This window comes from Amblyraja radiata, chromosome 1 (assembly GCF_010909765.2).
Source record: "Amblyraja radiata isolate CabotCenter1 chromosome 1, sAmbRad1.1.pri, whole genome shotgun sequence".
Lineage (NCBI taxonomy): Eukaryota > Metazoa > Chordata > Chondrichthyes > Rajiformes > Rajidae > Amblyraja > Amblyraja radiata.
The window spans coordinates 37,246,467-37,267,607 of record NC_045956.1 but is presented as its reverse complement, the minus strand read 5'-3'; the positions used below and the strand labels follow the sequence as shown (position 1 = coordinate 37,267,607).

The 21,141-nt window shown below is 45.3% G+C and overlaps 1 protein-coding gene across 3 annotated transcripts in view; it reads right to left on the bottom strand.

Moving 5' to 3' along the window:
- Nucleotides 1-21,141, bottom strand: part of elf2 (E74 like ETS transcription factor 2) — a 160,899-nt gene that overhangs the window by 41,435 nt on the left and 98,323 nt on the right. For all 3 annotated transcript variants that reach the window (XM_033020640.1, XM_033020649.1, XM_033020654.1), the window contains one exon: nt 979-1,152. In XM_033020640.1, the coding sequence (XP_032876531.1) occupies nt 979-1,152 (174 nt within the window). The remainder of the gene's footprint in view (nt 1-978; nt 1,153-21,141) is intronic.

Here is a 21,141-nt window from a genome sequence, read left to right as displayed (position 1 = left end):
ATATATTAATTTTGGGCATCTTATTTCCACTCCTCCTCGTATTTTGTTTGTTCATTCAAAAACGAAAACAGTTCCTCAATGGATACAATGAGTAGTCTTCTATCATCTTACCCAATAGGTTGGACCTCACACATATACTGTGAGCTATTCAACTTTGTGGGCATGTAATGAGGTTAGTCTCTATCAATTGTTGTCTACACTAACACAGTTTCTATCTGAGGCACTCATCAACTGAATTTCACACCAACCTTAACCTTGCCCTCCCCAAGGCCAAACAGGCCAACTCTAACTCCTAGGCTGACTGAAGCTAGCATAGATTCTGAAGTAAATCTAGGATCCTGGGATCCATACGGCTCAGTATGGTGAATGGGAACAATGTGATCAGAAGCTTGAGATCAATGGATACATAAGTAGTCTACATTAATTTAAGACAAATTTTAGGTTTAGTTTTAGAGATACAGACCCTTGTGCCCACCGAGTCCGCACCGACCAGCGATCCCCGCACATCAACACTATCCTACACACACTAGGGACAATTTACGCTTACACCAAGTCAATTAACATACAAACCTGTACGTCTTTGGTGTGGGAGGAAACCAAAGTTTAGTGGGATATGGACCAAATGTAGGCAAATGGAACTTGGGGCATCTTGGCTGACATGGATGAGTTAGGCCGAAGGGCCTGTTTCCATTCTCTAGGACCAAACGACACCAAGCAAGGACAGTTTAATATTATGGCCTGCATCAGGTATGAAAGCTGGTTGAGAAAATACAAGGTTGTCTAAGTTTTGTATCTTCCAGTAAAGAGGGCAGTCTTTCATCCCATTAAATCTCATTGACTCACCACCGAGGTAATGAAGATATATGAGCAGGCAAGAATTCCCTCCTTAAAATTCTTGAAGTGGAAGTTTAAAAAAGAGCACAATTTTCCCCCATTTAAAAAAAACAATTTTGACAGCGCCCACAAAGAGAAAGATACCTTTCTTTTTTTTGGTTGGCTCAGGGGTTTCAGGTATCGGCACAGCAGGAGAGGTGTCCATGGGCTCGGGCTCCTCTGTTGACACTTCCACCACCGTCTCCGTGATCACATCAGGTCTCATGGCAGCATGGACAAACTCCGGGGTCGACACACACGGTGGAACAAATACCTGGACTATAGGAAACACAAAACTAATTAATCCATGCAAGACGGTCACTTCACCACAAACATCCTACTGTACTCTTCAAATAAAACACTCCCAGTGTTCACTTTAAAGACATGGTCCATATCATGCTTGGATAGTACAAATGGACTTCCATTTTGCATACACTTTGACAGAGTTGCACCTTTGGCGATTTTCATTTTAACTAGTTACTATCCAGTGATGTGCCACAAAATGGTGATGCTTTCAGAATGTGTGTCCCTTGGTCACACTCCTCCCTGCTGTTGTTTCAGGTGGATGAGGAGAGTGCACAGAATCACACAATCACATCTCAATTAAGCAAAATAAAGACAAAAAGCATGGAAGTTAATCCTGAAAGGGTAGGAACAGCTATTTAAAATACATAGAAACATAGAAAATAGGTGCAGGAAGCTGCCATTCTGTCCTTCGAGCCATTCATTGTGATCATGGCTGATCGTCCCCTATCAATAACCCGTGCCTGCCTTCTCCCCATATCCCTTGACTCCACTAGCCCCTAGAGCTCTATCTAACTCTCTCTTAAATCCATCCAGTGATTTGGCCTCCAATGCCCTCTGTGGCAGGGAATTCCATAAATTCATAACTCTGGGTGAAAAAGTTTTTTCTCACCTCAGTCTTAAATGACCTCCCCTTTATTCTAAGGCTGTGCCCCCTGGTTCTGGACTCACCCAACATTGTGAACATTTTTCCTGCATCTAGCTTGTTTATATAATTTTATATGTTTCTATAAGATTTGCCCTCATCCTTCTAAACTCCAGTGAATACAAGCCTAGTCTTTTCAATCTTTCCTCATGTAGTCCCGCCATCCCAGGGATCAATCTCGTGAACCTACGCTGCACTGCCTCAATCACAAGGATGTCCTTCCTCAAATTAGGAGACCAAAACTGCACACAATACTCTAGATGTGGTCTCACCAGAGCCCTATACAACTGCAGAAGAATCTCTTTACTTTATACTGAAATCCTCTTGTTATGAAGGCCAACATTCCATTAGCTTTCTTCACTGCCTGCTGTACCTGTAAGCCAACTTTCAGTGACCGGTGTACAAGGGCGACCAGGTCTTGCTGCACCTCCCCCTTACCAAACCTAACCCCATTGAGATAATAATCTGCCCCCTTGTTTTTGCCGCCAAAGTGGATAACCTCACATTTATCTATATTATACTGCATCTGCCACGCATCTGTCCACTCACTCAACCTGTCCATGTCACCTTGCAACCTCCTAACACCCTCTTCACAGTTAACACTGCCACCCAGCTGTGTCATCCGCAAACTTGCTAGTGTTGCTCCTAATTCCCTCTTCCAAATCATTAATATATATGGTAAATAGTTGCGGCCCCAACACCAAGCCTTGCGGCACTCCAGTCGCCACTGCCTGCCATTCTGAAAAGGACCCGTTCACTCCCAATCTTTGCTTCCGGTCTGCCAACCAATTTTCTATCCATGTCAACACTCTACCCCCAATACCATGTGCTCTAATTTTAGTCACCAGTCTCCCGTGCGGGACCATATCAAAGGCTTTCTGAAAGTCTAGATTCACTACATCCACCGGCACCCCTTCATCCATTTTACTTGTCACATCCTCAAAAAATTCCAGAAGAGTAGTCAAGCATGATTTCCCTTACATGGTAAATGGTAGCGAATTGAGGAATGCAGTTGAACAGAGGGATCTAGGAATAACTGTGCACACTTCCCTGAAGGTGGAATCTCATGTAGATAGGATGGTAAAGAAAGCTTTTGATATGCTAGCCTTTATAAATCAGAGCATTGAGTATAGAAGTTGGGATGTAATGTTAAAATTGTACAAGGCATTGGTGAGACCAATTCTGGAGTATGGTGTACAATTTTGCTCGCCCAATTATAGGAAGGATGTCAACAAAATAGAGAGAGTACAGTGGAGATTTACTAGAATGTTGCCTGGGTTTCAGCAACTAAGTTACAGAGAAAGGTTGAATAAGTTAGGTCTTTATTCTCTGGAGCGCAGAAGGTTAAGGGGGGACTTGATAGAGGTCTTTAAAATTATGAGAGGGATAGACAGAGTTGACGTGGACAAGCTTTTCCCATTGAGAGTAGGGAAGATTCAAACAAGAGGACATTACTTCAGAATTAAGGGACAGAAGTTTAGGGGTAACATGATGGGGAACTTCTTTATTCAGAGAGTGATAGCTGTGTGGAATAAGCTTCCAGTGGAAGTGGTGGAGGCAGGTTCGATTTTATCATTAAAAAATAAATTGGATAGGTATATGGATGGGAAAGAAATGGGGGGTTATGGTCTGAGTGCAGGTAGATGGGACTAGGCGAAAATAATTGTTCGGCACGGACTTGTAGGGCCGAGATGGCCTGTTTCCGTGCTGTAATTGTTATATGGTTATATATGGTTATAAATCCATGTTGACTTGGACTAATCATTTTACTGCTATCCAAATGCCCCATTATTACCTCTTTAATAATTGACTCCAGCATCTTTCCCACCACCGAAGTCAGGCTAACTGGTCTGTAATTCCCCGTTTTCTCTCTCGCTCCTTTCTTGAAAAGTGGGATAACATTAGCTATCCTCCAATCCACAGGAACTGATCCTGAATCTATTGAACATTGGAAAATGATCACCAATGCGTCCACTATTTCTAGAGCCACCTCCTCGAGGACCCTGGGATGCAGACCATCAGGTCCAGGGGATTTATCATTCTTCAGTCCCATTAGCCTACCCAATACTATTTCTCGCCTAATGAAAATTTCTTTCAGTTCCTCTACCCCCTTAGATCCTCTGTCCTCCAGTACATCTGGGAGATTGTTTGTGTCTTCCTTAGTGAAGACAGATCCGAAGTACCTATTCAACTCTTCTGCCATTTCCTTGTTACCCATAATAATTTCACCCGTGCCTGCCTTTAAGGGACCCACATTTGACTTTGCTACTCTTTTTCCCTTAACATATCGAAAGAAGCTTTTACTGTTCTTTATATTCCTGGCCAGCTTCCCTTCGTACTTCATCTTTTCAGCCCGTATTGCCCATTTTGTTTCCTTCTGTTGTCCTATGAAAGTTTCCCAATCCTCTGGCTTCCGGCTACTCTTTGCTGTGTTATACATCTTTTCTTTTAGTTTTATTCTATCCCTAACTTCTCTTGTCAGCCACGGTTGCCCCTTAGAATCTTTCTTCGTTTTTATAATGAAATGATCCTGCGTCTTCCGGATTATGCCGATAAATTCCTGCCATTGCTGTTCCACCGTCATTCCTGCTAGGATCCCTTTCCAGTCTACCTTGGCCAGCTCCCCTCTCATGCCTTCATAGTTCCCTTTGTTCAACTGCATCACTGCCACTTACGATTTAACGTTCTCCTTCTCAAATTGCAGATTAAAATTAATCATATTATGATCACTACCTCCAAGCGGTTCCTTTACCTCGAGTTCTCTTATCATATCTGGTTCATTGGACAACACTAAATCTAGAATTGCCTTTTCTCTGGTCGGCTCCATTACAAGCTGCTCTAAGAATCCATCTCGGAGGCATTCTACAAACTCTCTTTCTTGGGGTCCTGAACCAACCTGATTTTCCCAGTCTACCTGCATATTGAAATCCCCATCACCACAGTGGCATTACCTTTGTTACATGCCAGTTTTAACTCCTGCTGCAACTTACACCCTACATCCGGGCTACTATTTGGGGGTCTGCACATAACACCAATTAGTGTCTTCTTGCTTTTACAATTCCTCAACTCAATCCACAGTGACTCTACCTCGTCAATCCTTATGTCTTCCCTCGCATGGGACTGAATTCCATCCCTCACCAGCAGAGCTACCCCCCCTCCTCTGCCCACCTGCCTGTCCTTTCTATAGGATGTATAACCCTGAATATTAAGTTCCCAGGCCCGATCCTCCTGCAGCCACGTCTCAGTAATCCCCACAATGTCATATCTACCAACCTCTAACTGAGCCTCAAGCTCATCTACTTTACATTTTATACTTCGCGAATTCATATACAATACTTTTAATTCCTTACACATCTCACCTTTCACATCGATCCCTATTACACTTGGCCATACTCTCCTGTCCCTTTGTGAGCTTCCTTTCCCGTTAATTCTGGGGTCATTAACCATCCCTTTCCTTTCTTTCCATTTAACTACGTCCTCGACTATCCCATTTGTCACCCCACCCCCCTTATTCAGTTTAAAACCACCCGTGTAGCAGTGGCTAACATGCCTGCCAGAATGCTGGTCCCCCACATGTTAAAGCCCTGTCTCACGGTAGGAGCTGACCCACGAGGTACCCCGAGAGAAAGACTCGTGGTTGTGTACGAGATCCCAAGTGTATGATCGAGAGTTTAACCGAGTTCCCACGGGTATGACAAGTTTGCCGTTTACTTGTCATTTCTGAGATGTTCCAAGTTCGTCTCCCGAGTTACTCTTGAGCCAATCCTGAATGAAGGTCTGTTTTAATAAGCAACAGTGTTATGTTTTAATAAGCAACAGTGTTAAAGAAGACATCTCCATCCTGCGGCTTTGATTTAAAGATAGAATTCAGCGCGGCCGCATCTATTGATGTGACCTACAAAGGGAAAATGCGCACCATCCAGTGCCAGAGCAGTTATACTTATGATTTGTTTGAAACACACAGGTTTGATATATTTTAATTGAATTTACTGCCATGTCTACACACTGCGGGGAGACGGGAGATTAAATCTTTGAATATGGACGGATGTGCACATCAGATTGTTGGGAGACGGAGCTCAGGTTTCGCCTCCTGAGCTGCTTTGGCGTGAGTTGAGGTGGAGGGAAGTTGGGGGGGGGGGGGAAGGCGCGGGCATCATTAGTCTGTCTGGGGTGACATGGCTCTTGGGTTAGGCTGGGATCATTCTCTGCGGGTTGATCTTAGTGCGGGAGACAAGTGTAGGAGAGGTGTACTGACTGTGTGGGCAGACACTTTGGCAGTGATTGCCCACCAGTCTCAAAAGCCGCTGTGTCTCCCTGTCCCTGGGATAGTAGGGGGCGATCAAACAGCACAATACCCCCCTCCCCCTCCACGCCATCATGAAGGGAAACAATCCAAAGGCTTTAGCGTCAGGAACAGCGGGCAGGCGACAATCACCTGCCATAACGCGAGAGAGATCATGCACTGTTGTAGGTCTCCTTTGCACGTCGGTGTTTCTGTTTTTCTCCACTCATTGTTGGCCCTGTCTGTCGCCACCCCCACCCACACCCCTCTGCTTCCCGGCCATGTGTGTGACCCCTTTCCTACCCTCTCCAGCTCCCCGCCCATTGCACCGGGCGCGGGGGCTTTGCACTGCCTTCACGTCGGCGATGCCAGCAGGTCAGTGCCAGTCGTCCAGGGTTCGGACACTTGGTTCGGAAAAAGAGAGAGATCTACAATAATTATAGGCAGCATGGAGTAAATGAGGTGCTTGAGGAGTATAAAGAATGTAAAAAGAATCTTAAGAAAGAAATTAGAAAAGCTAAAAGAAGATACGAGGTTGCTTTCGCAAGTAAGGTGAAAGTAAATCCAAAGGGTTTCTACAGATATATTAATAGCAAAAGGATAACGAGGGATAAAATTGGTCCATTAGAGAGTCAGAGTGAATAGCTATCTGCAGAGCCAAAAGAGATGGGGGAGATATTGAACAATTTATTTTCTTCGGTATTCACCAAGGAGAAGGATATTGAATTATGTGAGGTAAGGGAAACAAGTAGAGTAGCTATGGAAACTATGAGATTCAAAGAAGAGAAAGTACTGACACTTTTGAGAAATATAAAAGTGGATAAGTCTCCAGGTCCGGACAGGATATTCCCTAGGTCATTGAGGGAAGTTAGTGTAGAAATAGCAGGGGCTATGACCGAAATATTTCAAATGTCATTAGAAACGGGAATAGTGCCGGAGGATTGGCGTACTGCGCATGTTGTTCCATTGTTTAAAAAGGGGTCTAAGAGTAAACCTAGCAATTATAGACCTGTTAGTTTGACGTCAGTGGTGGGCAAATTAATGGAAAGGATACTTAGAGATAATATATATAAACATCTGGATAAACAGGGTCTGATCTGGTACATCAATGATCTGGATGAAGGGGTGGTACATTGGATTAGTAAGTATGCAGATGATTGTGGATAATGAAGAGGTTTTCCAAAGTCTACAGAGTGATTTAGGCCATTTGGAAAAATGGGCTGAGAGATGGCAGATGGAGTTTAATGCTGATAAATGTGAGGTGCTACACCTTGGCAGGACAAATCAAAATAGGACGTATGGAGGGTTATGGTATGAGTGCAGGCAGGTGGGACTAAGGGAAAAAAGTTGTTCGGCACGGACTTGTAGGGCCGAGATGGCCTGTTTAGCTGTAATTGTTATATGGTTATATGGTTATTAGGAACAGTCAACATGGATTTGTGCCTGGAAGGTCATGTTTGACTAATCTTCTTGAATTTTTTGAAGAGGTTACTCGGGAAATTGATGAGGGTAAAGCAGTGGATGTTGTATATATGGACTTCAGTAAGGCCTTTGACAAGGTTCCTCACGGAAGGTTGGTTAAGAAGGTTCAATTGTTGGGTATTAATGGTGGAGTAGCAAGATGGATTCAACAGTGGCTGAATGGGAGATGCCAGAGAGTAATGGTGGATGGTTGTTTGTCAGGTTGGAGGCCAGTGACTAGTGGGGTGCCACAGGGATCTGTGTTGGGTCCACTGTTGTTTGTCATGTACATCAATGATCTGGATGATAGTGTGGTAAATTGGATTAGTAAGTATGCAGATGATACTAAGATAGGTGGGGTTGTGGATAATGAAGTAGATTTTCAAAGTCTACAGAGAGATTTATGCCAGTTGGAAGAGTGGGCTGAAAGATGGCAGATGGAGTTTAATGCTGATAAGTGTGAGGTGCTACATCTTGGCAGGACAAATCAAAATAGGACGTACATGGTAAATGGTAGGGAATTGAAGAATGCAGGTGAACAGAGGGATCTGGGAATAACTGTGCACAGTTCCCTGAAAGTGGAATCTCATGTAGATAGGGTGGTAAAGAAAGCTTTTGGTGTGCTGGCCTTTATAAATCAGAGCATTGAGTATAGAAGTTGGGATGTAATGTTAAAATTGTACAAGGCATTGGTGAGGCCAATTCTGGAGTATGGTGTACAATTTTGGTCGCCTAATTATAGGAAGGATGTCAACAAAATAGAGAGAGTACAGAGGAGATTTACTAGAATGTTGCCTGGGTTTCAGCAACTAAGTTACAGAGAAAGGTTGAACAAGTTAGGGCTTTATTCTTTGGAGCGCAGAAGGTTAAGGAGGGACTTGATAGAGGTCTTTAAAATGATGAGAGGGATAGACAGAGTTGATGTGGATAAGCTTTTCCCACTGAGAGTAGGGAAGATTCAAACAAGGGGACATGACTTGAGAATTAAGGGACAGAAGTTTAGGGGTAACATTAGGGGGAACTTCTTTACTCAGAGAGTGGTGGCTGTGTGGATGAGCTTCCAGTTAAGGTGGTGGAGGCAGGTTCGTTTTTATCATTTAAAAATAAATTGGATAGTTATATGGACGGGAAAGGAATGGAGGGTTATGGTCTGAGCGCAGGTATATGGGACTAGGGGAGAATACGTGTTCGGCACGGACTAGAAGGGTCGAGATGGCCTGTTTCCGTGCTGTAATTGTTATATGGTTATAAGCAGTGCATAAGACACAAGATGGAATTGTGGTTAAACTGACTTTTCTTCACTAATTCCAGAATATAACTGATACTAATGACTGGGAGTCTAAATCTTACTTAATTTTATTTTTAATACGATAATAAGCGTTAAGGTACAATCAGAAAGACTTAATTAACATTTCAAGGCTTCAGTTACAAATCATGCAATAACGCCTTAAATATTATTGTCAACATTTCACAGTTTACTGCAAGCTTTCAAATTTAATGCAGATTTAATCTTACATGTTGCTATCACTAATCCATTTCAGTTTGAATCGTCAGAGCGTCACTTTCATGAAACACACAGAAGAGAATCACTTTTGACAACTTTGATAGGCAAAAGATATTTGCTCTTAATTGCAGTGAATATATTTTGTAAACAATCCCACACTATAGGAAAAAAAACTTACAAAACCAAATATCTTATAAAAGAATACAGACATCGTGTGATTTAAAGTTCTGTCTGTTGATCAGGTTAAACAGAAAAAGTTTGCTTGCCGTCATTGGTAGAACAGAGTGTGTAAAAGGTAAAGAAAACTACGGGAGGGAAAGGTGCCTCATGAGACACTGGCTCATGAAACAGGAGGCTGGTTTAAAATTGGATGCAGGCATGAGTTTTGAGAACAATGAAAAATATAATCTGCAGTAATGTCATAATTATCAATTACGTAAGTATATAATTAATCCCCAACATTAATCCCCAACAACATTGAAGTAATTTAACCAACAATTCTTGCCACATTCTTGACACATTTTCCCAACCATTCATTTAAACCATAAGAAAACTCTAGACAGTACATGCAAAGACCTCTGATTTGCTCTCATCAACTTGGTTCAAAAAGTATTCCTTGTGTATGCAAACAATTATCCCGTTTCCAAATATTCAGGCACTAGATTCCGCTTGTCCCATCAATCCACCAGTTTTTATGGCATTTCTCAAAATTAGTAAATAAAAAACAAACTGCTGAAAACCAGATGGAACACTAATCCACGATGGGGGGGAAAAACTAGACATATAACCTCCATTTGCATTATGTGTTTACTGGAGCAAAAAGTAGACATTAAGATATATTGATCATATTTCTTAATGTCCTTGCTTACTGTGAAAGGCTTGGATTCAGAGTTGTATAGCATGGAAACAGGCCCTACGGTCAAGTCATCCAGGCTGGCTAAGGGCTCATCTATGTTCATCTTGTTTTCATGCATTTGGTCCATATCCCTGGATTTATAGTCCAGTTCGCCTGACATCGGTGGTGGGGAAGTTGCTGGAGTATCATAAAAGATGAAATAGCGGCACATTTGGATAGCAGTAACAGCATCGGTCTGAGTCAGCATGGATTTACGAAGGGGAATTCATGCTTGACTAATCTTCTGGAATTCTTTGAGGATGCAACTAGGAAAATGGACAAGGGAGAGCCAGTGGATGTAGTGAACCTGGACTTTCATAAAGCATTTGATAAAGTCCCACATAGGAGATTAGTGGGCAAAATTAGGGCACATGGTATTGCAGGGCTCGAAATTAACGGTTGCCCGGGTGCCATTGACCACTCAAAGTGCCGCCGGGCAACCTAAACATCGAGTCATTTTGCCCGGCTTGGCAACAAGATACTGGTTTGTACCGTAGACCCAAAAAACTGGAGTAACTCCGCGGGTCAGGCAGCATCTCTGGAGAAAAGGAACGCGACGTTTTGTGTCGGCGGTGACGGCTGTATTGCTTGGGAAAGATATTAGATGCGGGGTGAGGAAGGGTCGCACCGAATGACGGGCCGTGACAGCGGCTCCATCTCCTCCTCCTCCTCCTCCCGCCCCCCGCCCGCCCTGATAATCTGCTTGCAAACCCGCTAACGGCGCACTTTCTAAACAAACCCTCCCGCACGCCGAGGGCGGGAGGAGGGAGGGTGGGGGAGGCCTCGGCGTCCATCCATTCTGCACTTCTCCTCCATCCATCCTGTACTGATCCCCCATCCATCCTGTATTAATCCACGCATTCATCCCATACTGACCCACCCTCCATTTATCCTGCACCTTCTCCCATTCATCCTGTAGTGATCTCCCATTCATCCTGCACAGACCCTCTGATCCATACTGTACTGATCCCCCCCCATCCATCCTGTACTGATCCTCCCATTCAAGAAGACTGGGGGGAACAGTCTGAAGAAGGGTCTCGACCCGAAACGTTGCCTATTTCCTTCGCTCCATAGATGCTGCCTCACCCGCTAAGTTTCTCCAACATTTGTCTACCCATCCATCCCATACTGAACCCCCCCCATTCAACATCACTGAATCCCCTGTGCTCTCCCCTCACAATTTTACTTACTCCAACCAACACGTACTAATTCACCTGCCTCAATCCATCCATTCTGCACCGACTGCCTTCTAACCCCCCTCCACCCATCTATCCACCCTGCACTGATTCACACACACCCCCCTCCCTGACCCTATTGTCCTGGAAATGTCTTCAGAGCGAACATTGACTATGTTTGATAACGGAATGCAATCAAATGTGTTTTCATTCCTAATGTTATTATTTGTTTTAATCCATAAAGATGGATTAATTATATTGTGAACACGTGAAACATTAAAACCGCAGTGTTCGATTGTCACTGCTACCGTTGACACGTTATTACAGAATTCATTTTAACGGCAAATCAATGCTCTTAATATGGAATATCAGTGTAGTTATTTAATGAGCAACATTCACAACTATACGTACGCATATATGTAACCATGGTCCAGGATTTATTAACACAGGTTGATCATACGCTGAATAATTCAACCACATTTTTGTTTGGAAGTGGAAAGAACTAATAGAAATTGCATTCATTGCAATGTGTAAAAATAGTTGAGATACTGTCTTATAATTTTGCTGCATGTCATTGTGGGATATATCATGTCTTGATTGGTGAATGTTTAGTTTGTGACTTTATTTGAAGCAGAAATAATATGTGAATGCTTCATTGAGTATAATTCCGACTGGTAACTACGCATTTCGTCCGAGCACATTATCGCACGCGTCATGCAATGACCACCTAAACTGTCATTTGGCAACCTAAAAAGCTGCCAAGGTTGCTCGGCTGGCAACAGGGAAAAAAAGTTAAGCGAGAGCCCTGTATTGGGTGTAGAGTGCTGACATGGATAGAAAATTGGTTGGCAGACAGGAAACAAAGAGTTGGGATTAACGGGTATGGCAGGCAGTGACTAGTGGGGTACCGTAAGGCTCGGTACTGGGACTGCGGCTATTTAATTATATATTAATGATTTGGATAATAATAATAATATATTTTATTGTCATTGCACATAAGCGCAACGAGATTTGGTATGCAGCTTCCATCTGATGGCATAACATAAATAACTAATAAAATTTAGATTTAGATACCCCAAGAACATGGTTTGTAAAAGAACAGTAAAATAGTCAAAACAGTTCAAACAGACTAAAGTGCAGATGTGGCTGTGCGATGTGACCATCCGAGGGAGACAGTCCAGGGGGGGTGGGGGGCACTCAGCAGGGCCGGTTCAGAGCCGCTATAGCTCTGGGAATGAAGCTGTTCCTGAGTCTGGAGGTTCGGGCGTAGAAGGCCTTGTAACGTCTGCCGAAGTAGTTCGAACAGTCCATTACACAGGTGTGAGGAGTCTTTATGAATGCTGACGGCCTTCCTGAGGCACCGTGTGTGGTAGATGCCCTCCAAGGCTGGTAGCTGTGTCCCAATGATCTTCTGCGCCTTGTGGACAACGTGCTGAAGAGTTCTCCTCTCCGCCTCCGTGCAGCTGAGATACCACACAGAGATGCCATACGTTAATATGCTCTCTGTGGTGCAGCGGTGGAAGGTTGTCAGCAGCTGTTGGGGCAGACCAGTCTTTTTTAATGTCCTCAGGAAGAACAGTCGTTGCTGTGCCTTCTTGACCAGCGCAGCGGTGTTGGTGGACCATGTGAGGTCCTCTGAAATGTGAGTGCCCACAAACTTAAAGCTGGACACTCTCTCCACACTTTCCCCGTAGATGGAGATTGGGGCGTATTCTCCCTCATGTGACCTCCTGAAGTCAATAATCAGCTCCTTGGTCTTGGAGGTGTTTAGTGACAAGTTGTTACGTGCGCACCAGTCCGCCAGGTTCTGCACCTCCGCTCTGTATTTTGTTTCATCACCGTCGGTGATCAGCCCAATCACTGTTGTGTCGTCTGCAAACTTGACGATGGTGTTGGTGGCGAATGCAGGAACACAGTCGTGTGTGAGGAGGGAGTAGAGCATAGGGCTCAGTACACAGCCCTGTGGTGTGCCGGTGCTCAGGGTGATAGTGGAAGACAGGTGCGGGCCCAGTCTCACTGCCTGCGGTCGCTCCGCAAGAAAATTCAGGATCCAAACGCATATCGGTGAGCTAAGGCCTAGCTGGTGGAGTTTGGTGGTGAGCTTGGTAGGGATGACCCAGGGCTCTCGCTTAACTTTTTTTCCTTGTTGCCAGCCGGGCAACCTAGGTAGTTTTTAGGTTGCCAAATGACATTCTGAATCCGACCTTTCTGTCCTGGGCCTCCTCCATGGCCAGAGTGAGGCCCATCGCAAATTGAAGGAATAGCACCTCATATTTTGCTTGGGTAGTTTACACCCCAGCGGTATGAATGTTGGCTTCTCCAATTTCAGGTAGTCCTTGCTTTCTCCCTCCTTCCCCTCCCATTCCCAGCTCTCCCACAGCCTACTGTCTCCGCCTCTTCCTTTCTTTTTACCGACCCCCCCCCCCCCGACATCAGTCTGAAGAAGCGTCTCGACCCTCGAAACGTTGCCTATTCCTTTGCTCCATAGATGCTGCCTCACCCGCTGATTTTCTCCAGCTTTGTCTACCAACGGGATCCCACCATTGGCCACATCTTCCCATCTCCTCCCCTGTCGGCTTTCCGCAGAGACCGCTCCATCCGTAACTCCCTGGTCATTTTGTCCCTTCCCACCCAAACCACCCCATCTCCTAGCACTTTCCCTTGCAACCACAGGAAATGCAACACTTGTTGCTTTACCTTTCCCCCTTGACTCCATTCAAGGACCCAAGCAGTCTTTCCAGGTGCGGCAGAGGTTCACGTGCACCTCCTCCAACCTCATCTATTGCATTCGCTGCTCTAGGTGTCAGCTGCTCTACATTATAACCATATAACAATTACAGCACGGAAACAGGCCATGTCGGCCCTACAAGCCGAACACTTATTTTCCCCGAGTCCCATCTACCTGCACTCAAACCATAACCCTCCATTCCTTTCCCATCCAATTTATTTTTAAATGATAAAATCGAACCCGCCTCCACCACTTCCACTGGAAGCTCATTCCACACAGCTACCACTCTCTGAGTAAAGAAGTTCCCCCTCATGTTGCCCCTAAACTTTTGTCCCTTAATTCTCAAATCATGTCCTCGTGTTTAAATCTTCCCTACTCTCAATGGAAAAGCTTATCCACGTCAACTCTGTCTATCCCTCTCATAATTTTAAAGACCTCTATCAAGTCCCCCCTTAACCTTCTGCGCTCCAAAGAATAAAGACCTATCTTGTTCAACCTTTCTCTGTAACTTAGGTGCTGAACCCAGGCAACATTCTAGTAAATCTCCTCTGTACTCTCTCTATTTTGTTGACATCCTTCCTATAATTGGGCGACCAAAATTGTACACCAGAATTGGTCTCACCAATGCCTTGTACAATTTTAACATTACATCCCAACTGCTATACTCAATGCTCTGGTTTATAAAGGCTAGCACACCAAAAGCTTTCTTTACCACCCTATCTACATGAGATTCCACCTTCAGGGGACTATGCAGTTATTCCTAGATCCCTCTGTTCAACTGCATTCCTCAATTTGCTACCATTTACCATGTACGTCCTATTTTAATTTGTCCTGCCAAGATGTAGCACCTCACACTTATCAGCATTAAACTCCATCTGCCATCTTTCAGCCCATTCTTCCAAATGGCCTAAATCTCACTGTAGACTTTGGAAAACTACTTCATTATCCACACCACCACCTATCTCAGTACTTCATCTCCCCCTCCCATTTCGAATCTGACTTTTCTGTCCTGGGCCTCCTCCATGAACAGAGTGAGGCCCACCATAAATTGGAGGAGCAGCACCTCATATTTTGCTTGGGCAGTTTACACCTCAGCGGTATGAAAATTGACCTCCAATTTCAGGTAGTCCCTGCTTTCTTCTGCTTCCCAGCTCTCCCTCAGCCAACTCTCTCTGCCTCTTCCTTTCTTCTTCCCACCCCCTGCACCCTCACATCAGTTTGAAGAAGGGTCTCGACCCAAAACGTCGCCTATTTCCTTCGCTCCATAGATGCTGCCTCACCCGCTGTGTTTCTCCAGCATTTTTTATCTCCCCATTCACACTGTTATCCCACTTTCCTCACCCACTCCCTACACATTAGGGGCAATTTTACAGAGACAAATTAACCTACAAAGCCAATGCATCTTTGAGATGTGGGAGGAAACCTACATGCTTGCAGGGAGAATGTGCAAATTCAACACAGACAGTGCCCGAGGACAGGATCGAACACAGATCTCTGGCGTGTGAGGCAGCAAGTCCACCAGCTGTGCCACTATATTTTATTTTCCAACACAAATAAAATTATACGTTGATAACTTTGGTTACTAAAAAAAAGAAACTATCCATTTTCAGTCTTAAATCTCTAAGTGATGCTATGTCCCCCTTTACAGCTACTGTATGTTTTAATTCAGTTCAAGACTATGGGACAGTACATTGGCCATAGAGTTGCTGCCTAAAATTGCCAGAGACCCAGAATTGATCCTGAATATGGGTGCTGTCTGAATGGAGTTTGCTCCTTTTCCCTTTGATCGCATGGGGTTTCTCCGGGTGCTCTTGCTTCCTTCAACATTCCAAAGGTATGCAGGAACCTTTTTCAGACCCAACCCGAAACGTAATATTTTCCTTTTGTCCAGAGATTCTGTCTGACCTGTTGAGTTACTCCAGCTTTTTGTGTCTATCTTCAGTTTAAACCAGCATCTGCAGTTCTTTCCTACACACACAATACTATACGATAGAACTTTATTAATCCCAGGAGGGAAATTGTGTGTGTGTGTGTGTGTGTGTGTGTGTGTGTGTGTGTATAGTTATATATTCATTAGAAACATAGAAACATAGAAATTAGGTGCAGGAGTAGGCCATTCGGCCCTTCGATATACACTTTGTTTTCTCATTGATAACATTGTTTACAGAGTACTATGTTTACATATTCTGCAAGTAAGGGTTTAATCGGGACATGAGAGAAGAAAACACTCTTGACTTACGTCGCTAATGTGTGGGATAGAACTAGTGTACGGGTAATCGGTGGTCGGCGTGCACTCGGTGGGCCGAAGGGCCTGTTTCCACGCTGTATGTTTAAATTGAACTAAAACACTAACACCAGAGGGCATCTAATGAAGGGTCTCTATCCGAAACGTCACCTAATTTCTTCTATCCAGAGATGCTGGCTGCTCCATGGAGTTCCGCTGCACAATTACAGCACGGAATAGTCTTCACCCTACTATAGGTACCCAAACAGAAGCAGTTACCAGGGAGTTACTCCAGCTCCAGCGAGTGATTCTGTGTTGGTTTTCAGCAGTCGCGGCGAGTGGACAGAAATGGCAGCCAGCTCTCCCACCATGCAAAGGGAGGGAGAAAGTGGCCGACGCCGACCAGTTGCAGTGGCAGTGCGCATGTGCAGGGCGGCCGGCCCTGCCGGCGGACGAGGAGCGGGCGGAGACCCGAGACATGGACACGGATAGCGGTCGGAGACGGAGAGTGACAGAGAGAGAGAGAAAGATAGAGAGGGGGCCCACTCAGAATTAAACGATAGGTGTCCCGGGTGCTTGCCAAGCTGGGCAAAATGGCATGGCTTTTAGGTTGCCCGGCGGGACTGTGGATTGCCATTGGCAACCGGACAACCGCTAATTTCGAGTCCTGTGACTGTATTGAATGCAGAGCTATCATCTATGAAGAGCATCCTCACGTACGTGCCCTGACTATCCAGGTGAGTCAGGACAGTGTGAAGAGCCAGAGAGATGGCATCCTCTGTTGATCTATTTGCCCAGTATGCAAATTGATGAGAGTCAGTGAGGCAGGGATACTGGATTTGATGTGGGAGAGGACCAGCCTTTTGAAGCACTTCATGGGTATTGGCGTTAGGGCAACCGGGCGGTATTCATTCAGGTTGGTGACTTTAGACTTTTTCGGCACTGGCACTGTGATAGCTGTTTTCAGGCACTTGGGGACCGTTGCCAGAGATAGAGACAGGTTAAAGATTCTCGTGAATTCCTCCGCCAGCTGTACAGCACAGTCCTTTAGTACCCTTCCCTGGACTCCATCCGGGCGTGCAGCCTTGCGTGGATTGATCCTACGCAGAGCGCACTGTACCTCCTGAGTGCTCAGTGATAAGGCCTGTCCCTCCGCCATGGCCGGGGTTATTCCACTCCTCCTGGTGGTATTGCCAGTTTCAAAGCGGGCAAAGAAGGTGTTTAAGCTTGTTGGCCAGTGTGATATCACTGTGGGGGCAGGCGGGGCTGCTCTTGTAGTCAGTGATGTCCCTGACACCCTGCCACATGCTTCTGGTGTCCGCGGTATTGAAGTGGTATTGAAGTGGTCTTTCACCCTTTGCCTGTGGATGTCTTTGGCCTTTTTTATACCTTTGTTCAGGTTCGACCTGGCAGCACTGTAGGCAGAAGTGTCCCTGGATTTAAAGGCATTGTTGCGTGCCCTTAGCAGATTCTGAACCTCCTTGTTCATCCAGGGTTTCCGATTTGGAAACATCTTTATTTGCTTGTCCACTGTGACAGCCTCCACACAGCAGTTGATGTAGGAGAGCACAGTAGATGTGTACTCCTCCAAGCCTACCTCTGTACCACTGGTAGCCTGTTGTGCAAACAGGTCCTAGTCGGTGCGATCAAAGCAGTCCTGGAGTTGTAGGGTGGCGTCCTCGGGCCATATTTTGACCATCCTTATTGCAGGTTTGGTCTTGCGGGTGAGGGGTTTATATGCAGGCAGTAGAAACAGTGAGAGGTGATCAGGTTGTCCCAGGGATGGGCAGGGGAGAGCTCTGTATGCGTCCTTGATGTTTGTGTACATTTTATCCAACGTGTTTGAGCCCCTGGTAGGGCACTGCACATGCTGGTGGAATTTGCGGAGTGCAGCTCTTAGGTCGACCTGATTAAAGTCCCCTGCAACAATGAAGGCACCGTCGGGGTGAGCATCCTGCTGCTTACTGATGGCCGAGTGCAGCTGTGCTAGCGCTAGATTAGCATTAGCCTGTGGTGGGATGTATATGGCCATGATGATAGCCACAGTAAACTCCCGAGGCAGGTAAAACGGCCTACATTTAATCACTAGGTATTCCAGGTCTGGGGAACAGTAGCTCTCTACTGCAGTGTGGTTGGTGCACCAGTCATTGTTGATGTAGATACAGAGCCCACCGCCCTTGCTCTTGTCCTTTGTTCTATCAGCCCCATCGGGAACCAGCACGCTGAGCCAGGTCTCTGTGAAGATCAGCACACAGCAGTCTTTCAGGGATCGCTGGGTGTTGATCCAGAGCCTTACCTCATCCAGCTTGTTGGTGAGTGACCGGACATTCACGAGAAAGACGCTTGAGACCGATGGATGAAGGGATTACAAGTAACATTAGCAAATTTGCAGATGACCCAAAGCTGGGTGGTAGTGTGAACTGTGAGGAGGATGCTATGAGAATGCAGGATGACTTGGACAGGTTGGGTGATTGAGCAGATGCATGGCAGATGCAATTTAAGTGGATAAATGTGAAGTTATCCACTTTGGTAGCAAAAACAGGAAGGAAGATTATTATCTAAATGGTGTCAAGTTGGGAAAAGGGGAAGTACAACGGGATCTGGGGGGGGTCCTTGTTCATCAGTAAATGAAAGTAAGCATGAAGGTACAGCAGGCAGTGAAGAAAGCGAATGGCATGTTGGCCTTCATAACAAGAGGAGTTGAGTTTAGGAGCAAAGAGGTCCTTCTGCAGTTGTACAGGGCCCTAGTGAGACCACACCTGGAGTTTTGTGCAGTTTTGGTCTCCAAATTTGAGGAAGGACATTCTTCCTATTGAGGGAGTGCTGCGCAGGTTCACAAGGTTAATTCCCGGGGTGGCGGAACTGTCATATGCTGAGAGAATGGAGCAACTGGGCTTGTATACTCTGGAATTTAGGATGAGAGGGACACTTATTGAAACATATTAGATTATTAAGTGTTTGGACACGCTAGAGGCAGGAAACATTGTTCCCGATGTTGGGAGAGTCCAGAACCAGGGGCCACAATTTAAGAATAAGGGGTAAGCCATTTAGAACGGAGATGAGGAGACACTTTTTCACACGGAGAGTTGTGAGTCTGTGGAATTCTCTGCCTCAGAGGACGGTGGAGGCCGCTTCTTTGGATACTTTCAAGAGAGAGCTAGATAGGGCTCTTGAAGGTAGCGAAGTCATGGGATATGGGGAGAAGGCAGGAACTGATTGTGCATGATCAGCCATGATCACATTGAATGGCGGTGCTGGATTGACGGGCCCAATGGCCTACTCCTGCACCTATTGTCTATTGATTCCTTTCCAATCCATGTACCTGTCCAAATACTCTTCATGGATGAATAAAGATCAAACACAACCCAGAATCCAACTCCAGAACTCTTGTCAGATTGCTGTTCTCATGCAACCGTCTGCATCAACCGTCTGCATCCATTTTGAGGAGGGAAAATTCCCTGACAACTGCAACGTGTGCAATGTGCACTTCCATTTGCAACTCCTCACACAATAAAGCAGTCTGTGTCGACACCAGCCTAGTCCAATAAAATATTCAATCTTGGGATAGTAATGATTGTAGGTCACGTGGAACTATCTCCTCTTGCCATTCCATGTGATTCCAGTTGCTAAATCCACCATCGTGAACCTCAGCAATGGGCAGAAAAGGTTCACAGAACCAGCACTTAAACAAGGTGCCATGGAGAGCAAGGGTATTCTGCAGGGAATGACTCGCCTTCCAAATCTACACACACTCTCTCCACCATCTATCTGCAAGGGACGAATCAAGAGTGTGACAAAATACTCCTGCCTGGGTCAACCTGGGGTGGTGGAGTCAAATACGTTATGGCTTTTAAGAGGAATTTGGATAGGCACATGGATGTGCCGGGTATGGATGGGGTATGGATGTAGGCATATGAGATGAGATTAGTTTATCTTGGCATCATGTTCAGCATAGACATTGTGGGCCCATGGGCCTGTTCCTATGATGTTCTATGTTCTTGAGAACACTCCAGAACAAGGGAGCCTGCTTGATTGATACCCAATTCATCACCCTAAACATGCACCCTGCCCAAGCCATGCACCATATTGCCTATTTAGGTTTTAGAGATACAGTGTGGAAACAGGCCATTCGGCCCACCGAGTCCGCACTGACCAGCGATCTCCGCACAATAACACTATCCTACACTTGGGACAAATTACATTTATACCAAGTCAATTAACCTACAAACCTGTATTGTACATCTTTGGTGTGTGGGAAGAAAGCGAAGATATCGGGGAAAACCACGCGGTCACGGTACAATCTCCGTACAGACAGCACCCGTAGTCGGGATCATACCCGCGTCTCTGGTGCTGAAAGCGCTGTAAGGCAGCAACTCTACCGCTGCATCACCGTTGTCTACAAAATGCACTGCAGCAACTCAGGTCATAGAAACATAGAAAATAGGTGCAGGAGGAGGCCATTCCTCACATTTATCTACATTATACTGCATCTGCCATGCATCTGCCCACTCACTCAACCAGTCCAAGTCACCCTGCAACCTCCTAGCATCCTCTTCGCAGTTCACACTGCCACCCAGCTTTGTCATCTGCAAATTTGCTAGTGTTACTTTAGGTCACTTCCATAGAATCCCCCATACCCATTACCTCAATACAACAGAGGGAAAAGTCTAGCAGGCTTAAGGGAAGGCACCACACACCAGTTTACTTCCAATTCTCACTTTCTACTGAGAATACATTAGGATGGATTGACAGAATTTTACTTAGAAGTTAGGTTTGAATTACAAGGAGGGATTAAAAAAAATTAAGATTGCATTCGCTGGAATTGGGTGGGGAATTGGGCGAATCGTTTGAAATTTCAAAATTGACAGGGCATACAAAGACTATTTTTAAATTCATTCAAGTGATGTAGGTTTTGTAGGCTGAGCCAGCATTTAATCGCCCATCCCCTAATTGCTCTTGAAAAAGTGCTGGTGAGCTCAGCTGCCTTCTTGAACCACTACAGAGCTCGAGGTGTGTGCACAATGCACAATACTGTCAGAGAGGGAGTTCC